General features: G+C 38.0%; 1 protein-coding gene across 10 annotated transcripts in view; it reads left to right on the top strand.

Annotated features, from left to right (window-relative positions):
• Positions 1-15,292, top strand: part of Stxbp5l (syntaxin binding protein 5L) — a 265,174-nt gene that overhangs the window by 232,868 nt on the left and 17,014 nt on the right. For all 10 annotated transcript variants that reach the window (XM_045147811.1, XM_045147808.1, XM_045147806.1 and 7 more), the window contains one exon: positions 5,510-5,675. In XM_045147811.1, coding sequence (XP_045003746.1) covers positions 5,510-5,675 — 166 coding nt within the window. The remainder of the gene's footprint in view (positions 1-5,509; positions 5,676-15,292) is intronic.

Genomic DNA, 15,292 nt, shown 5'->3' with positions numbered 1-15,292 from the left:
TGGACTGCCCTTTTTTTTTTTTTAATGTGAAAGTATGAGAGAGAAAGAGAAAGAGAGAGAGAGAGAGAGAGAATTGGTGTACCAGGGCTTCCAGCCACTGAAATCCAACTCCAGATGTGTGTGCCTCCTGTATGCATATGTGACATCGCATGCTTGCATCACTGTGCATCTGGCTTATGTGAGACCTGTAGAGTTGAACATAAGTCTTTAGGCTTCTCAGACAAGACCCTTAACTACTAAGCCATCTCTCCAGCACCCTCCCCTCTCCTCTTTTTAGGTAGGGTATCATTCTAGCCCAGGCTGACCTGGAATTCACTATGTAGTCTCAGAGTGGCCTTGAACTCACAACAGTCCTCCTACCCCTGCTTCCCAAGGTTGGGTTTAAAGGCATGAGCCACCACACCTGGCTACAAAAAGAATGGGCATACCAGGAAGTAGAGGTAGGAGGATTGAAAGTTCCTGGTAATACTTTAACTATAAAGCAGGTAGAGTTAGAGAACAGTCTGGGCTATATTAGATGCTGTCTAAGAATAAGAGGGGGTGGCAGAGGATCAGGGAAGGAGGAAAGGACCAAAAAGAACAAAAATAAAAGAACACTAGATTTTGCAACTGACTGGTATTAATAAGCTTTGAGAAAGTAAATTTTAGAAATATGACATAAGCAAAAGCTAGCTTTCTGAGACAAAAGAATAGAGACAATGGTGTGAACCTGATGCTGGAAAATTTAACCCACACCAAATCTATCCCTAGACCTGTCTGATTTTATTTAGTGTGCTAGGCAAGAATGGATATTAAATGTTTTAATGGTTAAAAAAATCAGAGTATATGGCATGATTGGTAAAATTATATGAAATTCAAATGTTTGTATAAATTTGAGGGAGACACAGCTGTACCCATCATTTATATATTGATCATGGCTACATTAAAAAATTATTTATTTCCAGTAAGAGAGAGGGAGGGAGAGAGGAGAGAATGGGCACAGCAGGGCCTCTAGGTGCTATGCTAGAGCATATTCCATTTTGTGCACCATGCTTACATGGGTACTGGGAAACCAAACCCGGGTCCTTAGGCTTTGCAGGCAAGTGCCATCAGAGCCCTCTCTCAGCCCAACCATTGCTACTTTTACACTACAAAACAGAGATGAATATTTGCAAAGGACATGATATGGGCTGCAAAGCCCCAAACATTTACTATGTGGTCCTTTACCTCAGGTATAGGTTATTTTAGCAAACTTTGTGGCAAAAAGAGAGGTAAGAAATGGGAAAAGTATTTCAGGTATAAAGTTAGGCTTTCATAGTATTTTCTTTTCTTTTTTTTTAGATTTAAATTTATTTATTTTTTTATTTAGAGAGAGAAAAATGAGTGTGCCAGGGCCTCTAGTCACTACAAACGAACTCCAGACATATGCACCATCCTGTGCATCTGGCTTAAATGAGTACTTGGGAATCGAACCTGGGTCCTTGGGCTTCATAGGCAAGTGTCATAACTGCTAAGCCATCTCTCTAGCCCTGTTTTCATTACTTTCTAATTAGCTCTGTAAGCCAAGGGAAAGTACTAGTGAGGGAAAAAGTTTTGGAAAAAAAACTAAAGCCATTAGTTGTCCTCTTATTCTTAAAATACTTCAAATTCTTTATCTGACTTTCCCTCTTTTCACCTGTTTTTGAAGATTTCCAATGAAGACCAGTACATTCTTTTTTGAAAATTATTTAACCTATAGACATACCTTATTTTGGAAAAGAAAGTGTGTATCACATATATCACTTTTGTACATATGTACACAAACACACACAATTTGAAGGTGTATGTATGACATCTTCCCCTCACCAAAGCTTCTATTTATCATTCAAAATTTGTCTTCCATTAAACTGCTTTTAAGTTACAATTGGAACTTTACCTTGATAATGATTCCTTACCTCATTTTTGTAAAACTTTACAGGTTTTGATTTCTCAAATGGTATATTATATATTTCAAAGTTAATCTCTATCTAAATGACCTTGTGCTACCATCTATATTTACACAATGGGCGATTTCTTAAGAAATGAAAGCCAAGAGAAAGTTTTTGAAACAAATGGAAGAGCCATTGGCAAATGATGTCTTTTGTCCTTTGGACAAGTTGGTTTTCATGATAGTAGCACTTTCATGTTCATAGCAGAAACCTTAGGATCCTAGTAAACATTTGAAAAGGCAAAGATTTTGGTATGCTTTTAGTAAATATAGCATATGGCTAAGAAATAATGATATGTATTTTGTTATATAACTTTAAGAGCTGCATTTTAACAGGTAGCCTGCTCCTGGTCTTCTGGATTTTCTCATGCTGAGTATGTTCCAGGGGTTTTTCCAGACCAATCACAGTGTAACGGCCCTGGGTATAGACATTTCAGGTTCCAAGTTCTGATTAGGCCTGAAGGTACTTAGACCTAGGTGGCAAGTATAAAGTAAAAAAGAATGCAGAAGGGTTATCTGTATGTGAATTCTCAAAACTAGGGACCAGTTTTTTTTTTTTAATGATCTCCCTTAGTTACCTGACTATTTCTTTATAAAGTGATCCTGTGTAGAAGAATATCCCTGTTCTAAATTTTAAGGTTCATTTTTCCTAGCCCTTAACAATTGATTTGCTTTGCTTTTCCTATCTGGAGTGATTATACCTCCTTTTCTCTTTTCTTTTCTTGCTTATTTACATTATATAACAAGGATAATGTAGCCCATCAGAAATGTCAACTGGAAGACTGGGGAGATGGCTCAGCAGTTAAAGGCACTTGCTTGCAAAGCCTGCCAGCCTGGGTTCAATTCTCCAGTACCCACATAAAACTGGATGCAAAAGTAGTGAATATATCTGGAATTCATCTGCAATGCAAAGAGACCCTTATGTGCCCCCCCACAGACACACATATAAATAAATTAATTTTTAAAAATTAGAAATAGGGCTGGAGAGATGGCTTAGCAGTTATGCGCTTGCCTGTGAAGCCTAAGGACCCCGGTTCGAGGCTCGGTTCCCCAGGTCCCACGTTAGCCAGATGCACAAGGGGGCACACGCGTCTGGAGTTCGTTTGCAGAGGCTGGAAGACCTGGCGCGCCCATTCTCTCTCTCTCTCCCTCTATCTGTCTTTCTGTCTGTGTCTGTCATAAATAAATAAATAAATAAATAAATAAAATTATTTTTAAAAAATTAGAAATATAGCTGGGCGTGGTGGCGCACGCCTTTAATCCCAGTACTCGGGAGGCAGAGGTAGGAGGATTGCTGAGAGTTCGAGCCCACCCTGAGACTACAGAGTGAATTTCAGGTCAGCCTGAGCCAGAGTGAGACCCTACCATGAAAAACCAAAAAAAAAAAAAAAAAAAAATTTAGAAATATCAAGTGGACTTACTTCCTATACAATGATTTTAGTGAATCTGCAATGGACTATTTTTAACTAAATTTGTCTTAGACTCATATCTTAAGGGGCTTATTTATCTGAACTGATATAGCATATAATTTTTAATATCTTTTACATTTCACATAATTCTGTTTTTTTTTTAATTTTATTTAGTTTAGTTTTTTTGTTTTTTTTTTGAGAGAGAGAATGGAAGTACCAGGGCCTCTAGCCACTGCAAACAAATTCCAGATGTCTGAGCCACTCTGTACATTTGCCTTATGTGGATCTTGAGGAATCAAACGCGGGTCCTCTCACTTTGCACACAAGCGCTTTAACCACTGAGCTGTCTCTCCAGCCCATGTTTTTACTAAGTTTTTGAGATCCAATGTGTAGTTTGCATTTTCAGAACATCTCAACTTAGACAAGCCAAGAATCAACTGATCAACGGGGATGAGTTAGTGGCTCAAATATTCAGACACTGCAGGAAGAAGATCAAAGCTTATTCCAGCATACAGATTCCAGGCCCTGTTCTATATAGTAAAATACCAGGGCTCAGACAGAGTTACAAATTAATTTGAAAAAAATCAATACCTTTTTTGAGGTACTAGTTCTATATCCTGGGAAAATTTTAAATCATCATGCACAAAGAATTAGTAGAATAGCTTCAAAATTTGAGATTTAATCAAATGGGGTTCCTACTGCTGTGGGCATTCAAGGTAGGATTAAAAGGCAGTGGACCTGCTTATCTTTGGTGGTTAACTAAATTGGCTCTATCAACAGTATCCAGAAGGATATTCTAAGAAATATTTTAGCAAAATAGTAGGTGCAATAGTAGGATAAATGTCTATAGCCATCAGGAAGGTACTTCAGATGTATTCATTCTGATATATAAATTCTAACCTAATATTTTATGATTTATTCTCATTCTCTTAAGTTTCAGCCATATTTGTTAACTAATTGTGCCTTCAGTACAAATGTCCTAATATTATCTATGTTTAGAGAGAATAATGAGAAGAAAAGTCACTCTATTCCCAGGCACTGTGAACTGATCCCACACCATGTTTTTGTTGCCCATCAACCTCCAACAATTGTGCTTTGAAGAGAAGCCAGACCATATATGCCATTACATGCTGGCTGGCTTTGGTGTTTCTAATATAATCAAAGGTTATATTGTAGGAACCCAAGAAATTATACAAAAAGTGCCCCTTAGGATGCTGGCCTATGAATTTCATCATTTAAAAATATTTAATTAATTATTTATGTGTTTATTTATGTATTTATTGATTGATTGCTTGATTGGGTGATTTTGAGAGCAAGAGAGAGAATGGGCACACCAGGGCCTCTTGCCACTGCAAACGAACCCCAGATGCATGCACCACTTGTGCATTTGGCTTATGTAGGTACTGGGGAATCAAACCTGGATCCTTAGGCGTAGCAGGCAAGCACCTTAAACCATAGCCATCTCTCCAGCCAAATTTTTTAATGTCTTTTTTTTTTTTTTCTATTTTGAGAGAGAGATTTAGTCTTTTAAAGAAGTATTTTATTTTTATTTGTTTGAGAGAGAGAAAGAGAATAGGTACACCAGACCCTCTAGCCATTGCAGACAAACTCCAGACACTTGTGCCACCTTGTACATGTGGCTTACATGGGTCCTGGGGAATCAAACCTGGATCCTTTGGCTTTGCAAGCAAGCACCTTTGCTAAGCCATCTCTCCAGCCTGAGATTTAATATTTTAAGAACATTTGTTTAACATCTGTGTGGGCTAAGATAGAAGAATTTTGTTTATGGCTTTGCATGCGTGTGTATAATTTTATCAATTAATAACTTTTGAGGAGAATAAAAAGAGCCATAATATAGTGATTTAAACATCTTTTTAGTTCTATTTATTTTTGAGAGAGTGATGACAGAAGCAGAAAGAGGAAGAAAAAATGGGCACACCATGGCCTTCAGCCACTGCAAATGAACTCAGATGCATGTGCCACCTTATGCAACTGGCTTATGTGGGTTCTGGGGAGTTGAACCTGGGTCTTTTGGCTTTTCAGGCAAGCACCTTAACTGCTAAGCCATTTCTCCAGCCCAACATAAACATTTTTATGTAAGGAAATGTTTCTATCTACTTGAATATGAAATATGGGTTTGCTTTTTTCCACTCAGCCTACCTAGCCTTCGCCCAATGTTGGATGTTAATTATTTGCCATTGACAGACATGAGGATAGCACGGACGTTTTGTTTTACTAATGAAGGACAAGCTTTATACCTTGTCTCTCCTACTGAAATTCAGCGGTTAACATATAGCCAAGAAATGTGTGATAATATACAGGTAGGTAAAGCACACTTATAAAAATAAATAGATGTGATTGTTTAAAAAGAGAAAAAAATAGAGACGTTTTAAAACTAAAATTATATCGAGTTGGATAATAGATATGCCTTTCCTAGGAAACATGTTGAACATGCTCTTCATTGAGACTCTACCAACTCCTAGTATAGTTCTAGCTATGTACTGAATAAGAAAGGACAAAATATAAAGATCGTTCATATTAGTAGTTGACTTCTAAGGGTTGATGAGTATTATTTTGTTAGTTTTTGTTTTAATTTTTATTGGCATATGTTCTTTATACATAATGATAAATTTCATAGTAATTTTCACTAAAAGTACATAATGTGGTTTGATCATATTCACATATCCTCCCTTTTCTCTTATACCCCCCACTATCCTTCTGTTCCCCTAGACAGTTTCACTTCTGCTTTTGTGTCATGTGTGTGTGTGTGTGTGTGTGTGTGTGTGTGTGAGAGAGAGAGAGAGAGAGAGAGAGAGAGAGAGAGAGTGTGTGTGTGTGTGTGTGTGTGTGTGGAGAGAGAGAAAATTTATATAAAATCTAGGGTCCACAAATGAGAGGTAGCATGACATTTATCATTCTAAGTTGAACATATTTTGCTTAATATAAAGCTTTCCAATTGCATTTGTTTACCTGTACACAACATAATTTCATTCTCCTACATTTCCTTTATCCATTCTTCTGTTAGAGAACACTTACATTGGTTCCATAACTTGCTATTGTGCAAAAAGCACGTAGGCAAGCATCTCTGTGATACCTTGACTTAGAGTCCCTTGGGTATCAACTCGGGAGTAGCATAACTAGTTCATATGGTAGCTTCTTGAGGAAGTTCCATAATGATTTCTTTAGTGGATGGACTAATTTACATTGATACTAACAGTGTGTAAGGGTTCCTTTTCACCCACATCCTTGCCACAGTTTGCCACTCGTTTTCTTTTTGATTTGATAATCATCATTTTATTTTACGTTATTTTATTATTAATTTTTTAAATTTTGATTTGAAAGAAAGAGAATTAGCATGCCAGGGTCTCAGCCACTGCAATCAAACTCCAGACGCACCACCAAGTCACCATGTGTGACCTTGCGCTGTCTCACCTTTGTGCATCTGGCTTACATGGGATCTGGGGAGTTGAACATGTGTCCTTAGGCTTCACAGGCAACCTTAACTCCAGCCCTTTTTTCTCAAGGTAGGGTCTCACTCTAGCCCAGGCTGACCTGGAATTCACTATATACTCTCAGGGTGGCCTTGAACTCTCGGCGATCCTCCTACCTCTGCCTCCTGAGTGCTGGGATTAAAGGCGTGCACCACCATGCCTGGCTTCTCCTTTTTTTTTTTTTTTTTTTTAATATTTATTTGTTTGAGAGAGAGAGAATGGGTGTGCCAGGGCCTCTTACCGCTACAAATGAATGTCAAGTGCAATCACCACTTTGTGCATCTGGCTTCATGTGGTAACTACAGAATTGAACCAGGGCCATCAAGTTTTGCAAGCAAGTGCCTTTAAACACTGATCCAGTTCTCCTGCCCCAAACTTAATCTTTAAATAGTCAAATGTGGCAGTGAGAAGCCTCTTTCTCCTTGAAGGCCTGACTCCAATCCTCTCCCATTCAAGTGGGTGTGGAAACCTCACTTTCACTAAGTCCCCGTTATCTCCCACTTCTAAGCTTTACCTCTCACTGTCTTACATGTAAATCAGTGCCATAATTTTATTGCCAATATCAAATATGGCATTAAGAATGCATGAGGAAAACAGTCTATAGAAAATGTAGATATTTCTGTTCTTTTTCTTCATCCTTCCTCCTTTCTGACATTCCTAGATTCTTTTACCCTTTCCTTTCCATTTGAAGAACTTTATTTCCACAATCTTTTTTTTTAATTATTATTAAGTTTGTACTTTGTATGGGTACATCATGTGTTGGTACCATCGTTCCCTCCTCCCTGTCCCCATTCCACTGAAGGCACCTCCTCAGAGGGATTGCTGGTATTCTCCATGGAGTTGTGGGTTATGAGCTGTGAGAGAGGCCGTCAGTCATTGTGAGGTTGGAGACGGTGCCTCTGGATAGTCCCTCCCACCCTGTGGTTCTTACAATCTTTCTACTCCTCTCTTCCACAAATTTTCCTGAGCCCTGCTGGGTGTGCTTTCATTCCACTTTAGTGTTGAGCTCTCAGGAGCTTCTGGATTTCTGCTTGGTATGTGTTGAGAATCCTCAGTATCTGTCTCATTCACCCCAGCAAAGGTTGTCAGGCTTGTCATGGGAGCAGCACCCTTGCTCATCTCACCAATTCCTATGAAGTTTCACCTGGGTCCTCGCTGGTGTGCAAGGGATGGTTTATCTCCTTGGTTCTCACTACCTTCTGAAAAAGAAAAACAGATTTTTCCAATGGAGAATGAGGCCAGAATAGATTAAATAGTATGAGAATTGTTAATTTAGAGAGATTGTGATGGATGTAGCCCCTCTTTTGGCCAAAGGCTAGTGGGATATTGTCATTAGAAATCATAACTTGGTCTCCATAGGATTCTCACCTGGTTCCCAGTTACATCTATGGGTTCCTTTCCCCCGAGTGTGTCTCTTAGTCAACCAGAAAACCATTGCTTACCCACCAAGGCTGGGTGCCACTATTGCTCAGGTGTGTACGTCTTGTCAGGCTGGTTCCTTTTGAACAGCAATGTCCCCTGCTTGCTCACAACACTATTGGGCAGCTCATGTAGTGCTTTCCAGCACTATACAGGCTAAGCCTGGGAACTTTGTGAGCAGCACATGGTGTCTTCAACATAGGATCTTACTTTTTACCTCAGGTGTATAATCAAGTGCTTTGACAGAAGCCTGTCTTATTTTGGGGACCTAATAGGGCTCGCCCATCAGCAGCTCAATGTGGGTAGTAACAGATTTCTGGTACTGGGAGTTACAGGCTACAGCTAACTGTTTTAAGGTTAGGCTTCATCCCACCCTCTCCAGGGCCCTTCTTACCAGACAATCCCCCATACTCTTATTGAGGGTGATATATTTTAGTCTACTATACAGGAGTAAGGTTTCTATGGTACCGATTCATTTTGGGTTTAATTTGGGTGCATCTCCTCCCAACTTCCCATTCCCCTCCCCCAAACTCATCCATCCCTATTGTCTGGCCCTTAAGTCTTATGGTGGCCTCGAACTCACAGCAGTCCTCCTACCTGTCTCCTGAGTGCTGGGATTAAAGGCATGTGCCACCATGCCCAGCTGTTGGTTGATTTTTTTAAAGATGGCCATCCTGACAAGAGTAAGGTGAAATCTTATAGTTGTTATAATTTGCATTTCCCTGATGGTTAAGGTTGTTGAACCTTTCCTTAAGTATTAGCCATTTGTATTTCTTCCTTTGAGAACTCCTTATTCAGATCTCTGTCCCATTTTTTTGACTGGGCTGTTTGGTTTTTTTATTGCTTAGTTTTTTTCAGTTCTTTGTAGATTCTAGATATTAGGCATCTGTCAGTAGTACAGCTGGCAAAGATTTTCTCCCATTCTGTGGGTAATCTATGGGCTTTGCTTATATGTTTGTCTGTGCAAAAGCTTTTGGGTTTCATGAGATCCCACTGGTTGAGTGATTATTTAATTCCCTGGGCTACTGTTCATTGTTTACTATTCAGGAAGTCTTTCCCCACTCCTATGTCATGGAGAGTTTCCTCTATTTTGTAATTACAGTAGTTTAAGAGTTTCAGGTCTTATATTGAGGTGTTTGATCTATCTGGGGTTGATTTTTGTGCATGGTGAGATGAGTATGTCTAGTTTCATTTTTTTACTTTTTTTGTTTGGTTTTGTTTTTCAAGGTAGGGTCTCATGGTAGCCAAAGATAACCTGGAATTCACTGCATAGTCTCTATGTCTCAGTAATCTTCCTACCTCTACCTCCTGAGTGCTGGGATTAAAGGCCTGCGCCACCACATCCAGCTTTCATTTCATTTTTATAAACATGGTTATCCAATTTGTCCAGTATCATTTGTTGAAGATACTGCCCTTTCTCTTTGCATGCTGTTGGCTCCTTTGTCAGAGATCAAGTAGCTGTAGTACAAGTAGCTGTAGAACTTAAACGAAAGGCTTGATCTTCAGTTCTCTCAATTGGTCTATATGTCTGTCTATATGCCAGCACCATGCTTTTGTGTTACTGTGAATTTGTAGTACAGCTTAGATCTGCCATGCTTATACCTCCAGATATGTTTCTTTTGCTGAGGCTATGTTTGGATTTGTAAGGCTTGCCGCCATTCCATATGAATTTTGAGATCATTTTTTTCTATTTCTGTGAAGAATGATGCTGGGATTTTTATTGATAGTTCATTGAATCTGTATATTGCTTTTGGTAGAATTGTAATATTAATTCTAACTATCCAAACACATGGGAGGTCTTTCCATATTCTCAAGTCCTCCTCAGTTTCCTTCTGTAGTGTTTCTGTGTTTTCATTATATAGGCCTTTCACATCCTGGGTTAGCATTATTCCAAGGTTTTCAATTTTTTTTGGCTATTGAAAATAGGACAGCCTCACTGATTTCTTTCTCTGAATATTTGTCTCTTGCATATGGAAAGGCTACTGATTGTGTGTTGGTTTTCTAATCTGCCACTTTGCTGAAGGAATTTATCACCTTTAAAAGTTTTATGGTGGAGTCTTTTGGGTCACACATATAGGATCATGTCATTTGCAAATTGGGCTGGTTTGACTTCTTCCTTTCCAACTTGTATCCCTTTTATATCTTTCTCCTGTCTTTTTGCTTGGGCTAGGACTTCTAATACTATGTTGAAGAGCAGTGGTGACAGTGGGTCTTCAGTCTTTTGCCATTAAGTATTATTTTTCTTTTGGTAATTTTTAGATAGCCTTTATTATATAGAGATATAAACTATCCATGCCTAATCTCTCCAGTGTTTTGACCATGACACAATATTATATTTTGTCAAAGGCCTTCTCTGCATCTATTGAAATGATCATGTGGTTCTTTTTTTTGTGGTATAGTATGTTGACCAATTTCTGTATATTGTACCATCTCTGCATCCCTGGGATGAAACCTGCTTGATCAAAGTGGATGATGCTTTTGTGTGTTGTTGAATTCAGTTGTGAGGATTTTGTTCAGGATTTTTATATCTAAGTTCATCAGGTACATAGGTCTATAGTTTTTTGTTTTTGTTTTTTTTTTTCTTGTAGCTCTTGTCTGGTTTTGGTATTAGGGTGAAGCTAGCTTCATAGGAGCTGGGGAGCATTCACTGTTCACCAGTTATGTGAAATAGGTTGTGATAAAGTGATTTCAGTTCTTCAATGAAAGTTTGGTATAATTGGGCTGAGAAACCATCTGGTCCTGGACTTTTCCTCTTGAGGAGGTTTGGTTTTGTTTTGGTTTTGGTTTTTTTTTGAGGTAGGTTTCACTCCAGGCTTACCTTATATTCACCATGTAGTCTCAGGGTGGCCTCAAACTCATGGTGATCCTCCTAGCTCTACCTCCTGGGGGCTGGGAGTAAAGACGTGTGCCTGGTTCCTTTGGGGGAGGTTTTTGATTACCTTTTCAATATCAGTGGAAGTAATGGGCTTATTTAGGAGATTTATCTGCTCTGAATTTAATTTTGGATTAAGTATAAACTTTGTATGGACATATCATGTGTTGGTAGCATCATTCCCTCCTCCCTGTCCCCAGTCTACTGAGGGCCCTTCTCATTGGGATTACTGGTATTCACCATAGGGTTGTGGGTTATGAGCTGTGAGAGCAGCGTTCAGTCGTTGGGAGCCAGCAATGCCTCTGGATAGTCCCTCCCCCTCTTCACAAAATTCTTTCCTCTCCCCTCCTTCACAAAATCCCCTGAGCCACAGTGGGTATGTTTTAAGTCTACTTTAGTGTTGACCTCTCAACAGCTTCTGGATTTCTGCTTTGGTACCTGTTGAATATCCTCAATGTCTGTCTCCATCACCCTGGTCCAGGTTGTCAGGCTTGCCATGGAAGCAGCACTCTTGCTCATCTAGACAGTTCCTCTGTGGCTTCACCTGGGCCCTGGCTGATGAGCAAGTGATAGTTCATCTCCTGTCAGGGAGTCAGCTGTCTTTTCTTGTCTTGTTGACTGATTTTGGTTTTCCTCCGTCCTTGCTGCCTTTTGATTGATGGTAGCTATTCTGACTGTGGTGAGATGGGATCTCAGTAGTTTTAATTCACATTACCTAATAGTTAAGGGTGTTGAGCACTTTTTCATATATATACTAGTCATTTGTACTTCATTGTTTGGGAACAATTAGTTCATTATAGCAGCCTATTTATTGATTGGATTATTTGGAAATTGGTTTCGTGTGTGTGTGTGCTTAGTTTTCTTAAGTTCTTTATATAGTAGTCTACATGCTTTATATAGTAGTCTCCCATCATGTAGGCTGTCATTCATTTGATTGCCTCCTTTGCTGGGAAGAAGCTTTATACTTTCATACGATCCCAATTTTCAATTCTTGGATTTATCTCCTGAGCTGCTTGAGCTCCTTTCAGAAAGTGCTTGCCTATTCCTATAAGAAAAATGTTTTTCTTATAACAATTTCATATTTTCAAATTTTACATTAAGATCTTTGATCAATTTTGATTTTGATTTTTTTTTCTTTTTTTTGAGGTTTCACTCTGGCTCAGGCTGACCTGGAATTAACTATGTACTCTCAGGGTGGCCTTGAACTCAAGTGATCCTCCTACCTCTACTTCCTGAGTGCTGAGATTAAAGGCGTGCACCACCATGCCCTGCTGATTCTTTTTTTTTTTTTTTTTTAGACAGAGCAAGATATATGGATCTAGATTAGTTTATAGGCAGGTTATTAAGTTTTCCCAGCATCATCGGTTGAAGATCCTATATGTTCTCCCAACATATGCCTTTGGCATCTTTGTCAAAATCAGATCACTATAGGTACATGGATTTTTTTCTCAGTCCTATATTATGTTACATTAAGCTACCAATGATTGAGATTATTTTTTCTTGTTCTATAAAGAATGTCACTTCTGAGGATTGCATTGAATCTGTAGATTGGTTTTAGTAATAGAACCATTTTCACAGTATTCTGACAATCCGTGAACATGGGGAATCTTTCCAATTTCTAGTATACTCTTCAATTTCTTTTAAAAAATATTTTTATTTATTTATTTGAGAGTGAGAGAGCAGCAGATAGAGAATGAGCACACTCCTCTAGCCATGGCAAACAAACTCCAGACACATGTACCACCTTGTGCATCTGACTTACGTGGGTCCTGGGGAATCAAACCTAGGTTCTTTGACTTTGCTGGCAAATGCCTTAACCACTAAGCCATTTCTTCAGCCCTCTTATTCAGTGTTTTATCTTTTATTGTAGAGGCATTTCCCTTTCTTGGTTAGTTTTATTCCAAGGCATTTTAAAGTAATTGTATAGGTGATTACTTTTCTTAATGTTTTCATGTTATTGTTGATAATACTGATTTTTGTAATTTAATTTTGTATCCTGCTACTTTACTGAAAGTATCTAGTAGTTCTAAGAGTATTCTGAAGAAGTCATTAGGATCCTTTATATAAGACCTCCAAATGGCAATAATTTGACTTTTCTGCTTTGTATTCCTTTTGTTTCTCTTGTGCTATTGCTCTTGCTAAAACTTCAAGATCTATATTGAAAAGTGGAATCAGGATCTGTTTTCTGATTTTAATGAAGTATTTGAGTTTTTCCTCAATTAGTATAATATTAGCTATAGGTTGGTATATATAACCTTTGTTATGCTAAGGTATGTTTCTTCTAATTGTAGTTTCTTCAGGGCTTTTGTCATGAAGGGATGCTAGTTTTTTTCAAGGGGCTTTGTTCCATCTACTGTTTTCTATACCTAAGCTCATTTATATCATGTATTAAATTTATTGGTTTAGATATGTTGAACTAACTTTGCATCCCTGAAATGAAGCCAACTTGATCAAGATGAATTACTATATTGAGGTATGGTTTAGTTTGCACGTATTTTATTAAAAATTTTATGTACATGTTCATCAGAGAGAATGGCTTGTAATTTTCTTTTTGTGTATGTTCTTATCTGATTTTAGTATCAAGGCAATACTGGCTTTGTTACCTAAACTTAGCAGTGTTCCTTCCCTTTCTATTTCATGGAGTAGATTGATGAACACTGGTGTTAATTGTTCTTGAAAGGTTTAGTAGAATCCAGCAGTGAATCCTTTCTGGTTAGGAACTTTTTTCTGTAACAATTTATTGACAATGTTAATACACGTATATAATGTATTTTGATCATAATCTCTTTTTACCTTCTCTTCCCTCCTTCATCTCCTTCCACTGAACCCCCTTATTTTCTAATAATCCCTCTTCTACTTTAATGTCTTTTTTTGTTATCTTCCACCTTCCATAACAGAATGTTACAGAGTCCAATATTGTGCAGGTAACAATAGTTTCTTTGAGGTCATGAATGCAACAGCCAATTATGTCCTGAAAACAGTGTTCCAGAGCATTCCTTCCCATGCTCTGATTCTTACATTATTTCTTTCTCCTCTTCTGCAATTGTCCCTGACCCTTGGAGGAGATGATATAGATGTCTTATTTAACTGTGAACGCTCAACAGTCGCTTAATTTCAGCACTTTGACAAATTTGAATCTTCCCAATAGTCACCACCATTAGCATGAAGACTTTATTGCTGCTTTAACCCTACTGCTTATTATAAATCTGTTTAAGTACCTTATATCCTCTTATTCTGATTTTGATAGGACATATTGTCTAGAAATGTATCCATTTTTTTGATTTTTCAATTTATTGCAAATACAAGTTTTCAAATTGTGTCCCAATGATCCTCTGAATTTCAGTGGTGTTTGTTGGAAAGTCTCCCACTTCATCAGTTTAAGTCTTCTTTCTTACTCTTGGTTAGTTTTGCTAAAGGTTTGTTAACCTTGTTTGTTTTTCCAAAGAACCACCTTTATTTCATCAATTTTGTTGTTCTTTTTTATTTCCAGTTCATTAATTTCTGTTCTGATCTTTATTATTTCTTTCCTTTTACTCTTTTGTTTGGCTTCTTTTCATTTTTTTAGGACCCTGAGGTATCTCATCAAGTTACTATCAATCTCTATGGTTTTATAATGTAAGCATTTACAGTTACAAATTTCCATAATAGAAGCAATTTTATTATATCCCATATGTCCTGGTACATTGTATTTTATTTTGTTTTTTTGGGGGGGGGTTCGAGGTAGGGTCTCACTCTAGCCCAGGCTGACCTACAATTCACTATGGTGTCTCAGGGTGGCCTTGAACTCATGGGGATTCTCCTACCTCTGCCTCCTGAGTGCTGGGATTAAAGGCATGCACCACCATGCCCGGCATTGTATTTTCATGTTTATGAGATTCCAGAAATTATTAAATTTCTCTCCTAATTTAACTGGTAGCACATTCACCATTCAGTAGCATATTGTTCAATCTCCATGACTTTGTACATACATGCTCTGTAGTTTTCTTTGCTATTGATTTCTAGTTTTATTCCTTTGTGATCACATAGAATACATTTGTTAAGATTTGCTTCATGTCTTACAGCATGGTGTATTTTAGAAAAAGTTCCATGGGCCACTGAAAAGAATGTATACTCAGCAATGTTTGGGTACAATATTCTGTAAATTTTTTAAAAAATA

This window comes from Jaculus jaculus, chromosome 4 (genome assembly GCF_020740685.1).
Source record: "Jaculus jaculus isolate mJacJac1 chromosome 4, mJacJac1.mat.Y.cur, whole genome shotgun sequence".
In the NCBI taxonomy this organism is placed as follows: Eukaryota; Metazoa; Chordata; class Mammalia; order Rodentia; family Dipodidae; genus Jaculus; species Jaculus jaculus.
The sequence above is the reverse complement of the archived record's forward strand: the minus strand, read 5'-3'. Positions and strand labels throughout refer to the sequence as shown.